Source organism: Gadus macrocephalus, chromosome 20 (assembly GCF_031168955.1).
Source record: "Gadus macrocephalus chromosome 20, ASM3116895v1".
Classification (NCBI taxonomy): Eukaryota; Metazoa; Chordata; class Actinopteri; order Gadiformes; family Gadidae; genus Gadus; species Gadus macrocephalus.
In genome coordinates, this window is record NC_082401.1 from 14,350,627 (window position 1) to 14,370,626 (window position 20,000).

The following is a 20,000-nucleotide window of genomic DNA, read 5'->3' on the forward strand; positions in this document are numbered from 1 at the left end:
CCCTGAAGTGAAGGAGCCGTCTCCCGCTCTCCTCCGAGGAAATGTTGTTATTTGGCTCCATTTTTTAAATGGTTGCTGTGATGTAAGTTGAATGTTGGATAGCAACATGATTCCGGGCTATTATGTTATTGTATTTATAAATAATTGCATGTTTGGTTGGATACTTTAGATATTAGAAACCTTGATTCGTTCTTTCTTTAACCGCAGACACATCGCAAGGTTGTTATTAATAAGCAGCAAGCTGGTTCATTGCAAAGATCTGTCCAATTCTTGGGGTAAATTATAATTAATCAGTTGATTTTGAGCCGCATTGCGACTGCAGTGCCCATAGTAACGGCGGCTTTTCATCTGTTGCTACAGCTCCACTGTGGACCGGCAGGACACAAATTAACTGCCTACCCGCCACCCTGCGGCCTCGAGGAAAATATCGCTCAATCAAATCCCTACAGCCGCACGTTAAAACCTACCGTACAAACCTGTCAAGCGAGATATCCTACCGTACTACGAACCTGGAACAGTGAGATCCTACCTGTACCAGTGAAATCCTACCATACCTGGACGAATGAAATCCGACTGTACCTACTACCTGGACCATTGAAATCCTACTAAACATACCTGGACCAGTGAGATCGAACTGTACATGGACCGGACATATAAGATCCTACTGCACATGAACCTTGGCCTGCAATATAACTCCCAATACCTCTTGTTAAAATAAGAATTCAAACCCCTGCATAGTGCCTCTCCAAAGAATCCCTGCAGAGACGGGATGAGTTTAGCCTGCTGTAGGGTCTGTTGTGTGCTGGAAAAAACCCAGCTCTATAGTGGGACAGTCTAGGGGGTTGGGGTGCCTCCCAGCCTCCAAAAGGCTCTTGGGTTTGACCCCAAGTGTGTGCATTCTGACTGGAGGCGTGCTCGACCAAGGCACCCTAACAGGCAATACCCGCTCAAAAACGACATGGATTTCATAAAAAAAAGTCTAAACAAACGAATACACTTCAGTGCAAGTTGCCTTGGAGACAAGCATCAGCTGAATGACTGAATCCTACCTGGGGGCATCGCGGCCTTTATGGTGTGGTCTAACCAGAGGCGCCAGACCACGGTGGGGCCGGGCAGGGGGGCATCTGTGGTCTGTCAATAGGTCGGTGAAGTATGGGTTCGGGGGGGCGGTCTCGTGTACCCGTGGTGCTGCTCAGTGTGGCAAGGCGCTCAGGGCACTTCAACCCCCCCCCCCCCCCCCCCCCCTCTCTGACAGAGCCTCTTTACAGGTACCCCCCCCCACCCCAGCCCTGCCGCTGCTGCATGCTACTCATTTACTGCTACACTGGTTTTCATAATTAGCGCCGCAAGGCCTCATTAAATCTGCTCTAATGAATAAATATTGTATTTCATAGCCTGATTACCAGATCAGCCGAATGCTTGAGCGTCGTAAACAATTATTTCCCCTAAATATTCATCACCCCAAAGTGGATGATCATTGGTATTTAATACAGTAGCGCTATTTTCAAGTGCATCTTTATTATGCTAATAATAGTTTTTGAAATGTTCCTTTTTGGGGACGGAAAAAGAAAATCTAACCTCGGAATAACATTCATATACATAATGTTATTCCGTATATGGAATTATTTGTGTAACCTTAGACAACATAAACCAGACATTTTGAGGCAGAGTATTTAACAATATATGCACAAATGTAAAACGTTGTCGGATGCCACTTTAAACTTGCATACTCATCATTTGTTTCAATCTTTAGAATAATTATATTGGGCTTTTTTGCGAGCTGTTTTCGTATTGTTACGTGGAGGCGGTTTGGGATAATTTATGACGAATCCCATCAGGCATGAATATTGTGAAATGCAAGTTTCTCTTCATCTAAAGGGGTTATGAAGGGTGATGGAAGAGAGAAAAACACTTGGAGAAAAAGTAATTTTATGGGTTTGCTAATCAGAACAACAATTTCCAATCAGTCAAGCAAAGCGTAATGATTGACTAGTGTTGACTGACTGCTTGAGTGAACTACCATTAAACATTAAGCAGAGATTTACTTCTGAATGCACAAGTCCATTCAACAGTCAACGGATTCAAACGGGGAACTAAAGGAAAATAAAAACGTCTGAACGTCTCACTATATCACACCGCTGATGCAGTTCAACTCAACCGATAGATTATATTGTTTGGCCGTCAGTAAATATCACTAATTAAAACTGGGGTTGGCTTAGTTCAGGAGGCAGAGCAGGTTGACTTATAACCGGTAGGTTGCTAGTTCAATCCCCGGCTCCTCCTAGCTGAGTGTCGCTGTGTCCCTGAGCAAGACACTTAACCCTAACTGCTCCTGACGAGCTGGCCTTGCATGGTTGACTCCGCCGTCGGTGTGTCAATGTGTGCATTTACCATTGCTAAATGCCCTAAATGTAAATGTAAATACAAAAACGAATCACCAGTGTGATGTGTTCATCAAAAGCACATGCATTCATAACTAAAATCCCAACATAACGGCTCAATGTCAAATAAGAAGCACGGACATGTCCTATATCTAAATTTAGAACGCCTCCGCCGAGATGTATGGGTGATAAAGTCCAAGAAGAAGAGCTCTAAGTGTTATGACGCATGCGGAAGAAGACGGGTCAAACCTAGTGCGTCTCAGGGCTGTGAACCGTCCACAGCTAATTCTGTGTCATTATCGCACTTCTGAACAGAAAATAAAGCCCATAGGTCTTTTGCCACATGAGTGCCACTTGAAAACCTTTCCGACTTAACGCTGAAGCATCGCAAGAAACGATGGGAGAAAAAAAAGATGGGAGAGATGAGCGGGAATGTTCTTTAATAGGACAAAATGATTTACAGGTATGGGATCCCCATTAGACTCTGCTAATTGTTTCCACACCATTAGTGACAGTTATCTAATGAAGGATATTTAACTAGGTACCACAGTATATCACAGTAGGCGACGGAGCCAAGTGCGTATGTCCTTCTCTAGTTCACTGGCATTGCCGGAACAACGGCCGTCCAACAAGGACTATTTGACATTGAGCGGGTTTGATCTCAGGGCGAGAGGAGATACAAGCTGTTCAACTCCACGGACAAGGGGGAAGGAATGAAACACAGTATAATGACACTTCCTGTTTATAAAAAAGAAAAGGCATACGGGGCATTTGAATGGAGGCCAACTCGCCTGTGTCCAATGTGTTACATTTAAAACAATGTAAAGAAATGAACTGATCTCAGGGGGAACAACAACGGCCGACACTGAACGGGAAAAGATGCCAGCTATTTGGAATTGTCGAGTAATGAAATTAGTGCGTAGGGGCAGTTTACAGTAGCGACTAAAAAAAAGCAAGGACACAAATCAGCTTGGCTACTGCAATCTGGGAACTTTGGCAAAAAACTTTGCCAACAAAGCTCGAGGAATAATACCTCTCTCCAAAAAAGCTTGTGTTCAACAGAACACAAGGGAACAAAATATACAACATTCAAGGAACGAACAAGCAGACCCAGACGCGGCACTTGAAACTGCATAAACGTGCAACATAAGCGTGTTGTCCTGAGTACTGCCTTGAAGGGATAACCACTGGGTTGAGGACATGTCAGCCACGCAGGGAGCAGGACACCCAGGGGTCTACTCAGAGTCCTCCTCCAGCTTCTTCTTCAGGCTGCAGACGCACACAGAACAACAGAGGACCCACGTTAACACTCAGACACGCACACACACACTGGGTTTAGACCGGAGACGTTCAGAGATACAATTTGTCCTTCCCGATACGATTACGATTCCTCAACTGGAGTATCGGCCGATACCGAGTACATACACAGATAAAGCATTTAGCACTGCAACTACTCATGATACTTATTCTTACTGAAGAGTTATGTTAAGATGACAGCAATGTATAGTCGATGCACTTACTGGCAACTTCTTTATTTTATTTTCTAGATATTTAAGAAGACATTTGTATACTTCTAGTTAAGTGTGAGCATCAATATTTTTTCCGACTTTGCAGCTCGAACGCACGTAGGTCGGAGATTATCATCATTTCCCATCGGTGCATAGGCTTGCGTTCTAGCCGATACTCGATACAGCATCGGAGGATTTTCCGATACTGGTATTGGTGTCGGAATCGGAACGACTCTAGTTCAGGACAGACGTGGATGAGCGTGGACCGGGCGGCGACCTTACCTCTTCAGGTAGGCGTGGGCGTTGTCGTAGCCGTGGAACTGGGCCAGGTACACCAGCACGCCGGTGGCACAGCGGCCCTCCCTCGCCCGGCAGAAGCTGCAGTTGCAGATCCCTCGGCAGGGCGGGCACTGCCACTCCTGAGCAGAGGGGGGCAGCGAGCGCTCCGTTAGCTTAATTTACATTCAGGGCATTTAGCAGACGCTTTGATCCACAGCAACTCACAGTAAGTACATTTGCCAGAAGAAGGAACAACAATGTATCGTAGGGCTGCTTGATTATGGGGAAAAATCATAATCACGATTATTTTGGTCAATATTGAAATCACGATTATTCAACCGATTATTTTTTGAGTTTGAAAACATGGTGTATTTATTCCTATGTCTCTCCGGATTTATTTCTTTGAAACTGAGAATTTAGAAATTTCGCCTGTAAAAAATACACAAAATGGTCAAAAAATGATCAAAATTTCAAAATTTGATTAAAATTTGATTAATCGCCCGGCCCTAATGTATCGCTGTCTGTACATTAAGGATAAGGGTAGAAATAAGTGCCAAGCAACAACAATTGTAAGGTTAACCCATTCCCGGTACACAACAAAGATAGCTCGGATAAGATGCTACACAATGCTAAGTACTGTTTTTAAGTGACAGGACGTACAACATCCAGATACTACAGCAGAGGTTCCAGATGCTCGCGGCACCTTCATATGTTATGAACCCGGAACGTTTCCACTGGGACTCGACCAAATTGCCCGGGACACTGTCCTTCTCTTGAGACTCACCGAGTCCAGCAGCGCCGCTCGCACCTCCTCCCCGTAGCGGTTCCTCAAACAGGGGCCGCAGAACTGCCCCCTCACCCCCACACACTCTGGGTTACGACAGCAGGTCTTGGTGTCGGTCGTCTTCTGACGACACTGGTGGCATGTGGTTCCCTGGACGAGAAACGCAAACAAAGCATGAGAACCTCGAAATAATCGACTTTTCTTGCTTTTTTTTTAGGGTTGCAAAAAAATGAAATCGTATTTTCTTTGCGTAAGTTGTTTGAGTCCCTTGATTTCATTCCTTAAGCAAATTTTGTCAATTCAATTTCGCATAGCTTTTCTTAACAACGCTGTATAAAACAAAGACCACATCGTGTGTGTGTGTGTGTGTGTGTGTGTGTGTGTGTGTGTGTGTGTGTGTGTGTGTGTGTGTGTGTGTGTGTGTGTGTGTGTGAGCAGGGTGGAGACTCACGGTGGAGCTGTTGTAGACCTTCTCCTTCACGTTGGTGCAGATGCGGTTCAGCTCCGTCTCCGTGACGTCCTCCACCGGCCGCACCACGTGGGCGGTCGTCAGCGACCCCGAGTACAGCGACCGCCGCGCCGGGGCCTGGAACACGACGGGGGCATGTCGTTGGTTATCATGGTTACGAAAGGGTGCGCTCAGTCACGCGTGTGTCGGACACGTTGGCACACGGCTGGTTCTGTTTCACCCCCGTCTTCCCGCGATTATGTCTTTCATGCATGTCTCCCGTCGTTAATGCGTGTGTTTTCATGCCTGTGCTTGTTCTTAAGGTTTTGCTGGTGTCTTCAGTAAATTTCCAATCCCGCCTCAAGACCCATCTCTTCTCCACTGTCTTCTCTTAGCCCCACCCCCACCTCCTATCCACGCGTGTGTCCGTGCTGTATGTGTGTTGTTTGTCTTACCACCACCCTCCCCTCAGTGTAAGGCGACTTTGAGACCTAGAAAATCGCGATATAAATCCCATTTATTATTATTATTAATTCTATTCATAACCGTTCCAGGTTCCAGCCCTCTCCCCCCCCGCCCCCTGCGGCTGCTGTCCCTCCCCAGGCCGGCATTGTAAACAAGCCGTGGTTCTGAACGACTCGCCCGGTTGAATAAAACCAGAATGGCCGTGGTACGTACCGGCTCGTAGTAGCGGCTGCGGCGCACCAGACTGAGCTGGTCCTGCTCCTCTTCATCCTCCTCCTCCTCCTCGTTGTGGTTGTCAGGGGTGGGGGGCGAGGGCCCATCCCCCCGGGCCCTGGAGCGGGTCTGGGGCCGGGACGATCCCTGCTGTCTCCAGCGGACCCCCGGGGCTTTGTGCGCACGCCGGGGCTGAAATAGAGAAGAGAGGATGAGATTCAACAGACAAAAAAGCGCCCTAGTAGCAACTCAGCTACAAACTCTGATCTGATGTGCACCATAACATACATGTTTACGCCTCTCCATGCTGCTATTCTGGTCTTTCTATATTGCACTTTTAGTATTGCACCTCAATAACATACCTCAAAACACCATGAATATTCTACTCTTTATAATGTATATGCCCAATGTCGGTCTGTATATGATGTGTTTATTTGTTGTTGTCTTTGTGTACTTTTATGTAATATGTTTGTGTGGTGAAAATATTACTCGCACATTTGGAGTAATTTCGATCCTGTGTAATTGCTTGTTGCATGGTCTGTTACGACAATAAAGTTCCCTTTGACTCTGATGTGAGTTGAATCATCAACAGGTGGTCACGGTGGTCTTCTGCTCTTACCGTTGACGGGAGGGACATGGCCATTCTCCGGGGAAACAGACCGGGCACTTTGTTTATCTCCGCCATTAGCTTGGCGAGCTGAAAAGAGAAGAGAACCGGCGGATCAAAACACAAGCTCTGGCTCCTCTAGTCATGCCTGAGCATCACCACGGATAAACGATTAGCAGGCAGGAGTCCTCGTACCATCTCCTTGTTCTCCTTGATGTTGATGGCCCGTTTGTCCAGGAAGTTCTCCCCCTCCTCCTCCTCATTCCCACCGGTCGGCGGCTCCGGGGCCGCTCTCTTGGGGGCGGTCTTCCGGGCCGGGAACACCATGGCAACCTTGAGGGGCGTGGCCTTGCGAGCCGCTCTCCGCGGTTCCGACCGGACCTTCTGGGAAACCGGAGAAGACACTCGCGTTAAAATACAGCTACAGTTTTCTTTTAAGATATATATGGTAAAAGGACTGCATTTATACACGTTATTCTGCTCAAAGCGCTTTCGAACATTGTCTGACAGTCACCCATTCACGCACCGACGGCGGTGTTAACCATGCAGGGCGACAGTGGAGCGGTAAAGGGTTAGGTGCCTTGCTCAGGGACCTTGACACGCAGCTAGGAGGAGCCGGGGTAGAACTAGCAACCTTCCGGTTCCCAGCCAACCCGCTCTACCTCCTGAGCTGAAAAAACGACCAATATAAAACGAGGGGTGATGGGAACATACCATGGCTCCCATACTGGTGCTGATGGCGGTCTCGAAGGCGCTGCAAGCCTCCTCGGTGGGGGACTTGAACACCTTTGGGGGGGTCATCCTCTTCGCTGGTCTCAGGTTGGACCTCTGGAACATCAAGTTTAAAACGTTTACGCCTTGGTTCATGATTGTACTTTACGCTTTAACTGAAGCAGCTTGAGGGATGCTTTTACCGTGCTTGCGAAACCTCCATCGGATCCGAAGCTGTCACAACTATCATCGGAGGCGGAGGCAGAAGAGGAGGAGCAGGACGACATGGAAACGCTCCGGAAGCTCCTCAGACTCATCCTGCTGGATGGGGGCTGGGCCGCAGACTTCTACGATAAAACACGGAATGAGAAACACGCATCATGAACATGTAATAACTAATAAATAGTGGGTTAAGGGCGTAACGGTGAGACGGGAGTACATTGAGAGAAGCATGTGGTAAAATCTAACGTTGTGCACACACACGGAAATTAAATGCTCAAGTGGCGCCCATGGAAGTACTTTAATAAGAATGCTACTGTAACAATAACACGCTTCAAAGTGTAATTACAACCTTATCAAATCATTATTATTATTATTATTATTAAACTATTCACAACCACATAAATTGTTTCACATGGAACAGGAGAGCGAATCAAGAACAATGCATTCGACAAATGACTTTGTTAAGTTGCTTTAAGTAGTTAAAAAATCAATACATCATTTCACATATAATTGTCCATGCATGATTCAACAACTAAGCTTTGTGAGCATTGAAAACGAACATTTTAAGTTTGGCTACCTAGCTTAATGTCTGAACGAATACCACTCGCATTGAAGTTATTCATTTTTAAACCCTGTTTAACGACCAAAATAGAAATTCGATGTAGATCAATTCAACAGTCAAATAAGCGAAATTAAGTATATTTAAAATGTTCTTACCATAGAACGAGTGGAAGGCATGTTGAGGCACAGCTTCTCAAAGTGAGCAGAAACAAGTGAAGAGCTGAACACTACAATGCAACTCCTGCAGACGTCTGTGTCCTGAAAGAGCAGAACATTTCCCGCGCCAGGACTGTCCTGGAAGCTGTCTAAAATAGGTTCAGGGATGCGAAATAAGATGAATTATTTAGAGATCATTACGACGTTGACTAAATGTACAGGCTTTATAGAACCAGTGTGACTAGATACGAAATATTTCTTGAAAATTAAAAGATATATTTCTCTGTGTTTATTATATGTTTTATACACACTCTCTTCCAGGTTCTCGGCAAATGGCGCGAAGTTTTCGCTTGAATATTAACATAGAGCGCGCGTAAACTTCTGCTGGCAACTTCCGCTTTCTTATCTTGGCCAGTATGATTCCCGTTTGTGTTATCATTCATATATTAAGCAATATCAAAGTGGTAACGCCGATAATAAATCACACATATCTGGAGACAGAGCGACTCAAGCACAACAACGTTCATATTTAGTTTTTTAATAATACAAACTTTTAAAAACTAAAAATATACATCATAAAGATATATGTGCTAAAAACGTTCATGGACCAGTCTTTAGGGAGCATTTCTTTTTTCCGGACCAGCTCATATTTAGGTCAATCATATATTAAAAACAACACTGTGCATTTCTTTATCCCAAACGCACAATGCCATCGGCTCTTCCTTGTGCGACAGTCCAGGTGCGACTCACAACCGTCGTCCTCACGACAAAGTCCGACCCCCGCCACGCCCACCTCCTCCGCGCCCGCCGCCGCCGCCGCCGCCGCCGCCGCCTCCTCCCCGCCCGCCTCCCCCCCTCTTCCCCCTCCCTCTGACCTGCTTCTCCTCCGGCCTGGCTGTCCGTTTGGGCCGCCCCACCTTGGTCCACCCCCCCTCCCCGGCCTTCCCCTCCTCCCTCTCCTTCCCAAACGCCTCCATCACCGACTGGATCCCCGGGATGGCCTTCTGCGCGCGGGCCTGCGTGTAGCTGTTGCTCCGCTGCCTTCCCGGTTTGGCCACGCCCCCGGCGCCGGCTTGGCCCTCGCCCCGCCACGCCCCGCCGGCGCTGCCCCGCCTCTCCCCGGCCCCGCCCCTCCAGCCGCCGTAGCCCGTCTGGCGGCGGTATTCGTGTACGGCGCCCGCGCTGAGGCGCCGCCGCGGGTCCCTCTCACGCTCCCAGGTGCTCTCCGACACTGTGCTGGAGGGGCTGCTGCCGCGGGACCCCAGGTGGAGCGAGCGGAGCCCGGGGGCCAGGCCCGCCGTCGGGGAGGGCCCCCGCGAGTCCCCCCCCGACCACGGGCAGCCGTCGCCGCGGCTCGGGCTGCGGCGCACGGCCGCCGCGTAGGTGGACGCCTCGTCGCCGTACGCCGTCAGGAAGCGGGGCAGGTTGCGGGCGTGGCCCGGCGTCTCCACTGCGACCTGGGGCTCCTGCGCCAGCTGGTTCCTCACCTGCTTGGAGCGCAGCTGCTGCATCCATCTTGGGTCCACGTCTGAGGGGGGAGGGGAGAGGGGAGGGGAGGGAGGAGAGGGAGGGGAGGGGAGAGAGGAGGGGAGGGAGGAGAGGGGAGAGGGGAGAGGGGAGAGGGGAGAGGGGAGAGGGGAGAGAGGAGAGGAGAGGGGAGAGGAGAGGAGAGAGGAGGGAGGAGAGGAGAGGAGAGAGGGGAGGGAGGAGAGAAGAGAGGTGGGGGAGGAGAGTAGAGGGGAGAGGGAGGGGAGAGGGTGGGGAGAGGGGAGAGGGGAGAGGGGAGAGGGGAGAGGGGAGAGGGGAGAGGGGAAAGGGGAGAGGAGAAGGGAGAGGGGAGAGGGGAGAGGAGGGAGGAGAGAAGAGAGGGGAGAGGGGAGGGAGGAGTCGGGGGGGAGGAGAGGGGAGAGAGGAGAGGGAGGAGAGGGGAGAGGGGAGGTAGGAGAGGGGTGGGGAGGGAGGAATGAGGAGAGGGGAGGGAGGAGAGGGGAGAGAGGAGAGGGGAGGGAGGAATGAGGAGAGGGGAGAGGGGAAAGGGGGAGGGGAGAGAGGAGAGGGGAGGGAGGAATGAGGAGAGGGGAGAGGGGAAAGGGGGAGGGGAGAGAGGAGAGGGGAGGGAGGAATGAGGAGAGGGGAGAGGGGAAAGGGGGAGGGGAGAGAGGAGAGGGGAGGGAGGAATGAGGAGAGGGGAGAGGGGAAAGGGGGAGGGGAGGGGAGAGAGGAGAGGGGAGGGAGGAATGAGGAGAGGGGAGAGGGGAAAGGGGGAGGGGAGGGGAGAGGGTAAGTTGCCGTTAGGATACTCAGAACTTAGAAAGAGGGGCAGGGTACTGTAGTCGCCAGCTGAAGGGTTTTCGGTCTGAACCCCGGTGTCCACAGTCTGGGGACGCACCCTTCAGCAAGAGACCTACCCTCTACCTGCTGTAATGACCTGTGTCCATCTCAAATATAAGATGAACTCCCAGAATTCGTTTTGATAATTTTGCATCTGCAAAAATCACTGTTTATAGTATAATCGTAATAATAGATTGATAGTAAAGGGTAGGAGAACAGTAAAGTAAGGCGCAAACATTGGTTGTAAAACAAAGATTAGTTGTAGACTTACTATTACATGACCTGAACTAACCTTCTCATATTATCTTCTAATGACGATCGATAACATGAACCAGATCCTCACCAGAGTTGGAGCGGCTCCGGGGGTCTGCGGACCCCGTCCCGGGGTTCAGCGTCCCCACCACCAGCTCCACCCCCTTGATCTCGTCCGCGGCGGCGGCGGGCGTCACCTGATGGGTGTAGCGCGTGGACCGGGGGGACTTCACGTCGTTCTGGGAAACAAACGTCAGACAGAGGTGACAGGGATGACACCTACTGGGTGTAGGTGTGCAGACCCTGGTAGACCCGTGGGCCGCATGTGGCTCAGGAGGTAGAGCGGGGTGGCTGGTCTCCCCGGTTCGATCCCCGGCTCCTCCTAGCTCGAGTGTCGAGGTGTCCCTGAGCAAGGCGCCTCACCCTGACTGCACCCGACGAGCTGGCTGTCGCCTTGTGTGATTGACACCTCCGTCGGTGTGTGAATGTGTGAATGAATGGGTGAATGTCGGTGCAATATTGTAAAGCGCTTTGAGTGGCCGCTGGTTAGAAAAGGGCTGGATAAATGCAGCCCATTTAAAGAGCCACCTGAAGAGCACCCTTCTAGCGGCCAGACCGCTCCCCGATGTTCGAGAGACGATCCCTCACCTCATAGTTGATGACACAATCCACAGTCTGCTTCTGGTCCATTCCGAGGATCCACTTGTCCATCACAAACGGAGGCTGAAACAACAACGAACGCTTACTGATGCAGTCGTTCTCGTGTTTCAGCGTAACATTCGGCCCTCTCTTAAAAACACAACGTTTTTTTTACTGTGTGAATGAAGCACAATAAAAGCGATTTCCTTACGCTACCTTTGTCATCTTTAAGACGTCCACGTCCGGGCGGTTGGTGTTGAAGCTGACGTCTTTGATGTACGTGACGGCGATGTCGTCCCCGTCCAGCTCCATGTACATCTTCCACTTGCAGTCCTGTGAGGGAAGACAACGGCAGGACATTAGTGGTGTGGTATACAACAAACAAAGCTCCTAATTCAAACGCTCATATTTAATTGGCAATGCTTTTGGACACTGAATAAAACAAGGTTTTTGTACACTGAATAAAACTGCTCAGTGTTGAATTGGTGATGCTGTTGTACATTGATTAAAACAAATAGAGTTCCTATTTAATTCAACTTCTCTGTGTTGAATTGGGACTGCTGTTGTACTTTGAATAAAGATATAGAGTTCCTAATTAAACTGCTTTGTGATGAATTGATGATGCTGTTGTCATTGAATGAAACAAATAGAGTTCCTAATTCAACTGCTCTGCTGTAAATTGGTGATGCTGTTGTACATTGAATGAAACAAATAGAGTTCCTAATATTCAACCGTGTTGAGGAGTGAGTACCTCTTGTTCATAAACCAACAGCACAACCCAGAGGCAGACAGAGGGCAGTCCCAGCATCTCTGTTTTATACCAGCCACATCACAGGAGCAGACACTGCAAATGCGTGAAAGGGGACTATTGAGATGTAATGTCACATATCCCCCCTCAGTTGAAGTCATACTCGCACGGTCGCTAAATCGTGTGAACGGATTATTGACCCAAAAGTGCTAAGTTGTTGGAGAGCGTGATAATGAAGTATTCCTGGACCGACTCGCAGACAGACTAACGCCACCCGTTTTTTTTCCGATGAGTTGTCGTGACGACGTGACACGCATCACACCCCTCGCCGAGACCCCCAAATCCCAACGTAACATCCACCTCCTCCTCCTGCATACTGAATGAGTGCTGAGCAAGCAGTACCCCCACCCCCACCCCCCCACACACACACACCCTCCCTCACCCCCCACCCCCAGGTCCCCGATCACCCATACAGCAGCCACAGGTCAGCGCCTCACACACAGTGGGGTCACGGCTCACGCCGATCCATTGTGTGTGTGTGTGTGTGTGTGTGTTTGTAAGTGTGTGTGTGTGCGTGAGTTTTTGTGTGTGTGTGTGTGTGTGTGTGTGTGTGTGTGTGTGTGTGTGTGTGTGTGTGTGTGTGTGTGTGTGTGTGTGTGTGTGTGTGTGTGTGTGATAGAGAGCGGAGGGATCACAGAGGAACACATCAGAGGACTAGTGGCACTGAGACACTCGTGTGAGGAGTCCATGGCCCCCTCTCTAGCCACGGTCCCTAGGGGCCCGATCTAGCCCGCAGTGAGGGGACAGCGGGGGAGAGCGGGGGGGGGGGGGGGCATGGATGAGGCGCTGGCTCCAAAAGCAAACACCGACATCGGGGCCACACCACACACTAACCCCCCCCGCGCACGTTGGCCCCCGGCCGCGGCCGTCCCTGGATGGCGTCGGCGGCGGCGGCGGCGGCCGGGGGTCCCTAGGGGACCGCGCCGGGTCTCTAATCACTCCAACAGAAACAATGTGTGGTAATGATGCTCCGGGGCCCGGGGCCCGGGCGAGCGGCGCCTAATGACGAGCCTCATGCATAATGCAGGAGCGCTGGCTTGGCGGCGCGGTGATATCCTCATTAGCCAGGGGACCCTCGGTGGCTGTCAGATGGCCGCCGCACAATCGCAGGTCCTCATTTTGTCTTTGAGACGTGCAGCTGCTTCCGTGACACCGCCAGCGAAGAGGGGCGAACGACGAAGAGGAGGAGGAAGGAGAAGAAGAGGAAGAAGGGGGGGGGGGGGGGGGGGGGGGAGCAACTAAACATAGTGCAGGGTTTGTTTTATTTAGTGCAAAGCGGAGAAAAAAAATAAATAAAAAAAAAAGCCCTTCCAGTTTGTAAAAACAAGGCTGACACGGAACCTGACACCAGGCAGGGGAAAATAATTAGCTCTCATTTTCTCAGCCTCCTGTTTCCTTCTCCCCGCTGTGTTTTCTACCCACTAAACCACCACATGTCAGGAGAAATGGGAGGCAATTAGCTGGCGCGTTTCAGCCCCGCCGAACACATTGAAAGAGGACTATTTATGATGGGACAATGAACAGCTGAAAGATTAAATAACATTTGCCTTTTTAAAAAACGAAAATGACTTGTGGCTAAATGGGGGCCATTTCTCGATGAATTCAAACAGGGGGAAGTGGAGAGCCCCCCCCCCCCCCCCAACCCGACACAAAGGGGGGGCGCGTGGGGCTCCGGGCTGCCGCCGCGGTGGACGCGGTGTGCATGACTGGAGATGAAACACTTACATCTGTTGTTGTTTTAAGTGTGTGTCGAGTAAATCCCTGGTCAGCCATTGATGGAGGGAGATGTCATCCAACATGAAGGACAGAAGCCTCTCTTAGAGGATGCATGCTCCGTCCGTTTATTATAATAATAATACTACTACTGCTATTAATACCAGGGCTATTTATTATAATAATAACAATACTACTGCTATTAATACTAAGGCTATTTATTATAATAATGACACTTCTACTACTTTTAATGCTATGGCTAACTATTATAAAAATAACAATACTGCTACTACTAATAATAACAATACTACTATTACTACTAATGCTATTTATTACAATAACAAAAATACTACTATTAATACTACTACTACTGCTATTTATTATAATAATATCAATATTCCTACTACTATTGCTCTACCTAGTACAACTACTTATAATAATAACAATAAATAAATAGTTAATACTATTACTACTACTTATAATGATAATATGAATACTACTACTACTATTTATAATAATACTACTACTACTTATACTACTACTACTATTTATTTCAATATCAATACCTGTCCTACTACTGCTATTTATCATAATATTATCAATATTACAACTACTACTACTACTATTAATACTCGTACTACTTATAATAATAACAACAATATTAATACAACTACTACTTACTACTACTAGTACTAATATTGTCATTATTTATTATAAAAATAATTATAATTATAATCTAAATAAATAAATAATAATACATAATACATTTATTCTAATAGATAACATTCGATCTCAATAATCAATTGTCAAAAATATATCTTGTTGAATACTGATTGCTTGTTACCTATAACCTTTAATAGCAACCCTCCCTAACGGATCTGTCAACAGAGACAAGAGCAGTTTGGTGAACTGTCCATGTGTCGTCCTGGAAGGTCCTCTAGTGGTGGCAGGATGTGACCTAGCTCTACCAACTCACAGTGTTTCCTGTTCCTGCTTTGAAGTGGTACCCAAACACCAGCTCCAGGTACACCGTCTTCCTTCCCTCCACCTTCTCCTCCAGCTCATCCTGCAAGTAAAACACATGGGTTCCAGAAGTCAAGAAGACCCGGAACGGATTCGGGGCGAACCATGTAGAGAATCCGGAATGGGATTCAGATCGAATGTATTGGGAAGAAGATTCCGTTGTGCGACACTTAAAAGAGGAGAGGAGAATGACCTTGAACAGCGGTGGGAAGTGTAGCAGCCCCAGGTAGTCATTGATTAGCTTCGATATCTCCTCCTGCGGAAGACAACAGGTTCTCAGCACAAGACATTCGGCATTTACATTTTACATTTAGGGCATTTAGCAGACAATTGTACCCAAAGTGACTTACAATAAGTACCTTTGTCAGAAGAAAGCAAAACAACAATATATCGCTGTCGGTACAGTAAGGATGTTCATAGACCCAAGTGTCAAGCACTAACAAATGTTTGGTTACCCATTCCCCGTACACAACAAAGACAACTATGATAAGGTGCTAGCAATTAAGTAGTATTTTGATGCATTTTTTTCCTGCATCTCTTCGGCAGTGAACATGCATCAACAACAACAACGACAACAACCCTAAAAACGAGGAAGATGGCCGCCCCCGCCCTGCTCGGGTGTCTTGTCGCCCCTTGCCTTGAGGTGCATGATGTGACCCTTGGACCTGACCCCCAGCTCCCTCATGTCCGTCTCGGTGAGCAGCAGCAGTCTCTTCCCTGTGATGTGGTTCTCCTTGAACAGCTCGGCATACAGCTGCATGCCAGATGCTCCGTCTCCTGGGGCGGACGACAGCAGAACACCACGTTCCATACGCCTCGGTCACAAACAACAACAGCTACAGCACAGAGTTCAATGTGCTGGAAACCATCATGTGATATCCTGGTTAGTAATGAGCCTGAACGCACAGAGCTACGACGCAACAAACCTGGTCCGGATATTTGCTGCATCCAGAAATACTGCAGGCACACAGGAGGGGATATATATTAGCTTTATAATAGCGCAGGGAAAGCCAGGGATGGGGGAATTGTACTGGGATGGAAAGGCATTGATACTAACCACATGTTCTTCGGTCCAGGTGTAGATGTCCAGGGTGGGCAAGAGCTGTGCACGGAACCAATGGGAAACCCGAGAATATCATTATCACATACAGGGCAGCAGAAAATGGAAAATATGTAAATGTATGTGTGTGTGTGTGTGTGTGTGTGTGTGTGTGTGTGTGTGTGTGTGTGTGTGTGTGTGTGTGTGTGTGTGTGTGTGTGTGTGTGTGTGTGTGTGTGTGTGTGTGTGTTCGTTTGTGCGTGCGTGCATGTGTGTGTGTGTGTGTGCTTGCGTGCCTTCCTGCGTGTGTGTGTTTGTGTGTGTCTTCCATTTGACTGTGTGACAGACCTTTTAAGCATAGACAAGAAACGTCCAGAAATTTAAATAAACGCCGGTATGTTTTGCATGTTTACGCAGCAATTACTTTTTCCAATAATTGTGTTGTGCCGTTCGGACCGCTTGTGATGGTTGTCAAACTGAGACGGGGCTGGTGTCCGAGGGGTGATTATTCCAACAATAAATCATTTAAAGCTTGTTAAATGTAATCGGGCGGAAACTTTTCCGGCCAGAAGAAAGATGAAATCATGATCAACATAAGTCACAGGGTTTGGAAATGTCAGAAATACTTTTTTTCCTCAAACACTCCTGGCCATCCCAAAGAGAAGAAAGGCTGTACAAACTAATGAGTGATCTCCTTGCTGCTGGCTCTTCCTCCCACGACAGGCCCTAGCAGGCCTCTGAAGTGCATTCCAGTTACAAAAGGCTCACGTTTCAGAAAACCTTCCAGTCAGACCTCTGGGCCTTCGGTCTCATGAACCCCTTTACCCCGCATGGTCCTCTGCCCTGACCGGTATGGTACCCCACAGTCCCCTAAACCTAGGACCCTCTACCTCTAAACCTAGGACCCTCTACCTCTAAACCTAGGACCCTCTACCTCTAAACCTAGGACCCTCTACCTCTAAACCTAGGACCCTCTACCTCTAAACCTAGGACCCTCTACCGCTAAACCTAGGACCCTCTACCCCTAAACCTAGGACCCTCTACCCCTAAACCTAGGACCCTCTACCTCTAAACCTAGGACCCTCTACCCCTAAACCTAAGACCCTCTACCTCTAAACCTAGGACCCTCTACCTCTAAACCTAGGACCCTCTACCCCTAAACCTAGGACCCTCTACCCCTAAACCTAGGACCCTCTACCTCTAAACCTAGGACCCTCTACCACTAAACCTAGGATCCTCTCCCTAGTTGATACAGTCCTCAACCTAGTCCTCTACCATACAGTCCTAAACCCTTAACTCTACCCTATGCTCCTATACTCTAGTCCTCCCGTTCCCTACCCATTCATCCCCTTTCCTAGATCCTCCTTCCTTCCTCATTGAAGCGACCTCTATTTGTTGTTGACTATGTATTGATTAGAAGATGTTTTAATCTAACGTGACTGACGGTGACTTTCACTCAGATGAGTGATGAGCCTACCGGCTCAGATCATTAATGAGCAGGTAGGGGTTGGCATCCTGCGCATGGAGCGGTAGACTGTGGAAGAGGGGGTTCAAAACCCTGACCGGGAAATCGTGTTTGGAGAATAGAACGTATTATTTCAATAAATGTATTTTAGGTAAACTCTAAATCATACAGGAGTCAGAGTCGGAGGAGTCAGGAGTCACAGGAGTCAGAGTACAGACACACACAACCGGGAAATCTGATCTGAAAGGCAGGATTGAGCTTTGAGTTCAACACACACACAATCCTGCCCCCATGTGGTATTTTAAGTGTATACAAAACACCCTGAAGGAAGATACGAGCCACACGATAAACCACAGCAGAAACGAACCACCCCTCTCTGTCTCACGATTGATTGTAGTGACAGACGACCGATTATTGGACTGAGATTGGATTGGCCAGAGAGTTCCCTTATGTGTTATTGGAAAGGCAGAAGAAGAAAGGCAGAAAACAGCACTAGAAAGAACCGCGGTGTATAAATGCAGTTTATTTAGGGGAAAACAAACTTTGAACAAGAACACGTCTGGGTCGTCTTGGGAGCGAGACGTTTGGAGGCACTTGAAGAGGCGGAGAGGTGCGCGTGGGGTCTGTGTATAGGCTGAGGAGGTAACCGGGCAGGACGTCACATGTGAGCCCAAGCAGAAGACGGCAATCGGACCGTGATCTGAGATGAAGATCCGCTCCCTCCTCCCTTCATGAATCAATACCATGACGATACCTTGACGATACTACGAGTACCACTGCACTCTGTGACTTGTATTCCCTAAAGGCACCGAGCGGTGAATGTATGGAATACAATCTACACTACACATCGACACAAAATGTCAACACAATACACATATTATTATTCAAACTATTAATATTATTATTATTACTAGCATTAACGGGTAATAACAGCAACAACAACAAGAGCAGTGCTAGCATTCGTTCACGTGGCGGTAAAGTGCTTATCTAACCATTGTTTATGACTCCCAGTGCGCCCCTGAGCTCTGAGCGGCTAATGGCGCATTTCCACTGCAGGGTGCGGAACGGATCGGATCGCAAAGGTGCGGGTCGGATCCGGACCCGGACTTTGCCGTGACCCGGACTTTGCCGTACCCGTTCCGACCCCATTCTAGGGACTCCTCCGTTGCGGTACCCAAAACGAGACCAGACGCCTGAAAGGGTACCCTGGAATTCTAGCTACACCCCCCCTCCGTTGATTGGTCGACAGAATCGTCACTTCCGGGTGACGCGGGGATAAAAACAAACAAACAGTAGCCTCAAGGTATTATTCTTTACAATTAACATGTCGCGTAAAAAGCTTGCTTGGGCGAACAAGGAGGTGGAGACGTTCGTCTGCATTCTTGCGGAGGAAGACGTTGTTTACGATGTTTACGTAGCTGCCGCGGCGATTGACATCCGGCCTACCACCAAGGGTACTGTCGGCAGTGGAAACGCGACCTCGGAACTGAGCTGGGCTATACTGCCCCCTCCCTACCGCACCTTTGCGATCCGATCCGTTCCGCACCCTGCAGTGGAAATGGGGCATTATGCCCCATTTCCACTGCAGGGTGCGGCATGTTAATTGTACACGCGACATGTTAATTGTAAAGAATAATACCTTGAGGCTACTGTTTGTTTGTTTTTATCCCCGCGTCACCCGGAAGTGACGATTCTGTCGACCAATCAACGGAGGGGGGGTGTAGCTAGAATTCCAGGGTACCCTTTCAGGCGTCTGGTCTCGTTTTGGGTACCGCAACGGAGGAGTCCCTAGAATGGGGTCGGAACGGGTACGGCAAAGTCCGGGTCACGCCCACTTTTGGCGGTGGAAACGCGATCCGACCCGCACCTTTGCGATCCGATCCGTTCCGCACCCTGCAGTGGAAATGCGCCATAAGTGAACGGCTCCGGTGGGTCTGACCCCTGGCTCGCTGCTCGCTGCTCCTGGCGTGTGGAGAGCGGGGAACAGAGTGCGGAGAACAGAGCGCTTTCTGGTCCGCCGCAGAGAAACTCCGGCGCCGCCGCCGCCGCCGCCACCGCCGCCGCCGCCGCCGCGACTTCGCTCCGCCACATCCAGAACAAATTGGCGAATCTTAATGTCAGCAGAATGTGACTTCATCATAAAAGCTTGGCCCCGCTCCCCGGGCGCCCGCTCCCACGGCTCTCCCCACACAGCACGCCACTATACATCCAGTACATTAGGCGTAAACGACTTCCATAGGGCCATGATCGGCGTGTCCACGGCCCGCTGGCTATACTCGCGCGGTGAGTCATTAGTGCCGCGTGACGAGACAGGTGGCCCAGCCGGCGAGCGGGAAGCAGAGTGGTTCACACAATGCTCAGGGCTATGGCCGCAAAGTGACAGAAAAGCTAAGGG

General features: G+C 49.2%; 2 protein-coding genes across 3 annotated transcripts in view; both read right to left on the bottom strand.

Annotated features, from left to right (window-relative positions):
• Positions 1 to 2,804: 2,804 nt before the first annotated feature.
• cdca7a (cell division cycle associated 7a) lies at positions 2,805 to 8,488 on the bottom strand. Its single transcript, XM_060040681.1, has 10 exons — positions 8,336 to 8,488; positions 7,600 to 7,743; positions 7,400 to 7,513; positions 6,881 to 7,069; positions 6,698 to 6,775; positions 6,079 to 6,270; positions 5,404 to 5,538; positions 4,953 to 5,102; positions 4,172 to 4,308; positions 2,805 to 3,650 (listed from the first exon to the last, which is right to left on the bottom strand). The coding sequence occupies exons 1-10, from the start codon at positions 8,354 to 8,356 to the stop codon at positions 3,617 to 3,619; spliced, it is 1,194 nt and encodes a 397-aa protein (XP_059896664.1). The 5' UTR covers positions 8,357 to 8,488; the 3' UTR covers positions 2,805 to 3,616.
• A 369-nt stretch (positions 8,489 to 8,857) lies between these two features.
• The window catches only part of map3k20a (mitogen-activated protein kinase kinase kinase 20a), a 14,557-nt gene continuing 3,414 nt past the window's right edge, over positions 8,858 to 20,000 (bottom strand). Inside the window, exons 1-10 of one of the 2 annotated variants that reach the window (XM_060040674.1) lie at positions 18,148 to 18,639; positions 16,159 to 16,203; positions 16,028 to 16,058; positions 15,739 to 15,878; positions 15,295 to 15,357; positions 15,055 to 15,144; positions 11,774 to 11,890; positions 11,567 to 11,641; positions 11,010 to 11,157; positions 8,858 to 9,863 (exon numbers count right to left, since the gene is read on the bottom strand). In XM_060040674.1, coding sequence (XP_059896657.1) covers positions 9,097 to 9,863; positions 11,010 to 11,157; positions 11,567 to 11,641; positions 11,774 to 11,890; positions 15,055 to 15,144; positions 15,295 to 15,357; positions 15,739 to 15,878; positions 16,028 to 16,058; positions 16,159 to 16,203; positions 18,148 to 18,351 — 1,680 coding nt within the window. In that variant the 5' untranslated portion in view covers positions 18,352 to 18,639 and the 3' untranslated portion in view covers positions 8,858 to 9,096. Of the gene's footprint in view, positions 9,864 to 11,009; positions 11,158 to 11,566; positions 11,642 to 11,773; positions 11,891 to 15,054; positions 15,145 to 15,294; positions 15,358 to 15,738; positions 15,879 to 16,027; positions 16,059 to 16,158; positions 16,204 to 18,147; positions 18,640 to 20,000 lie in introns of those variants that run through there. The other variant, XM_060040675.1, reaches the window with a different exon arrangement.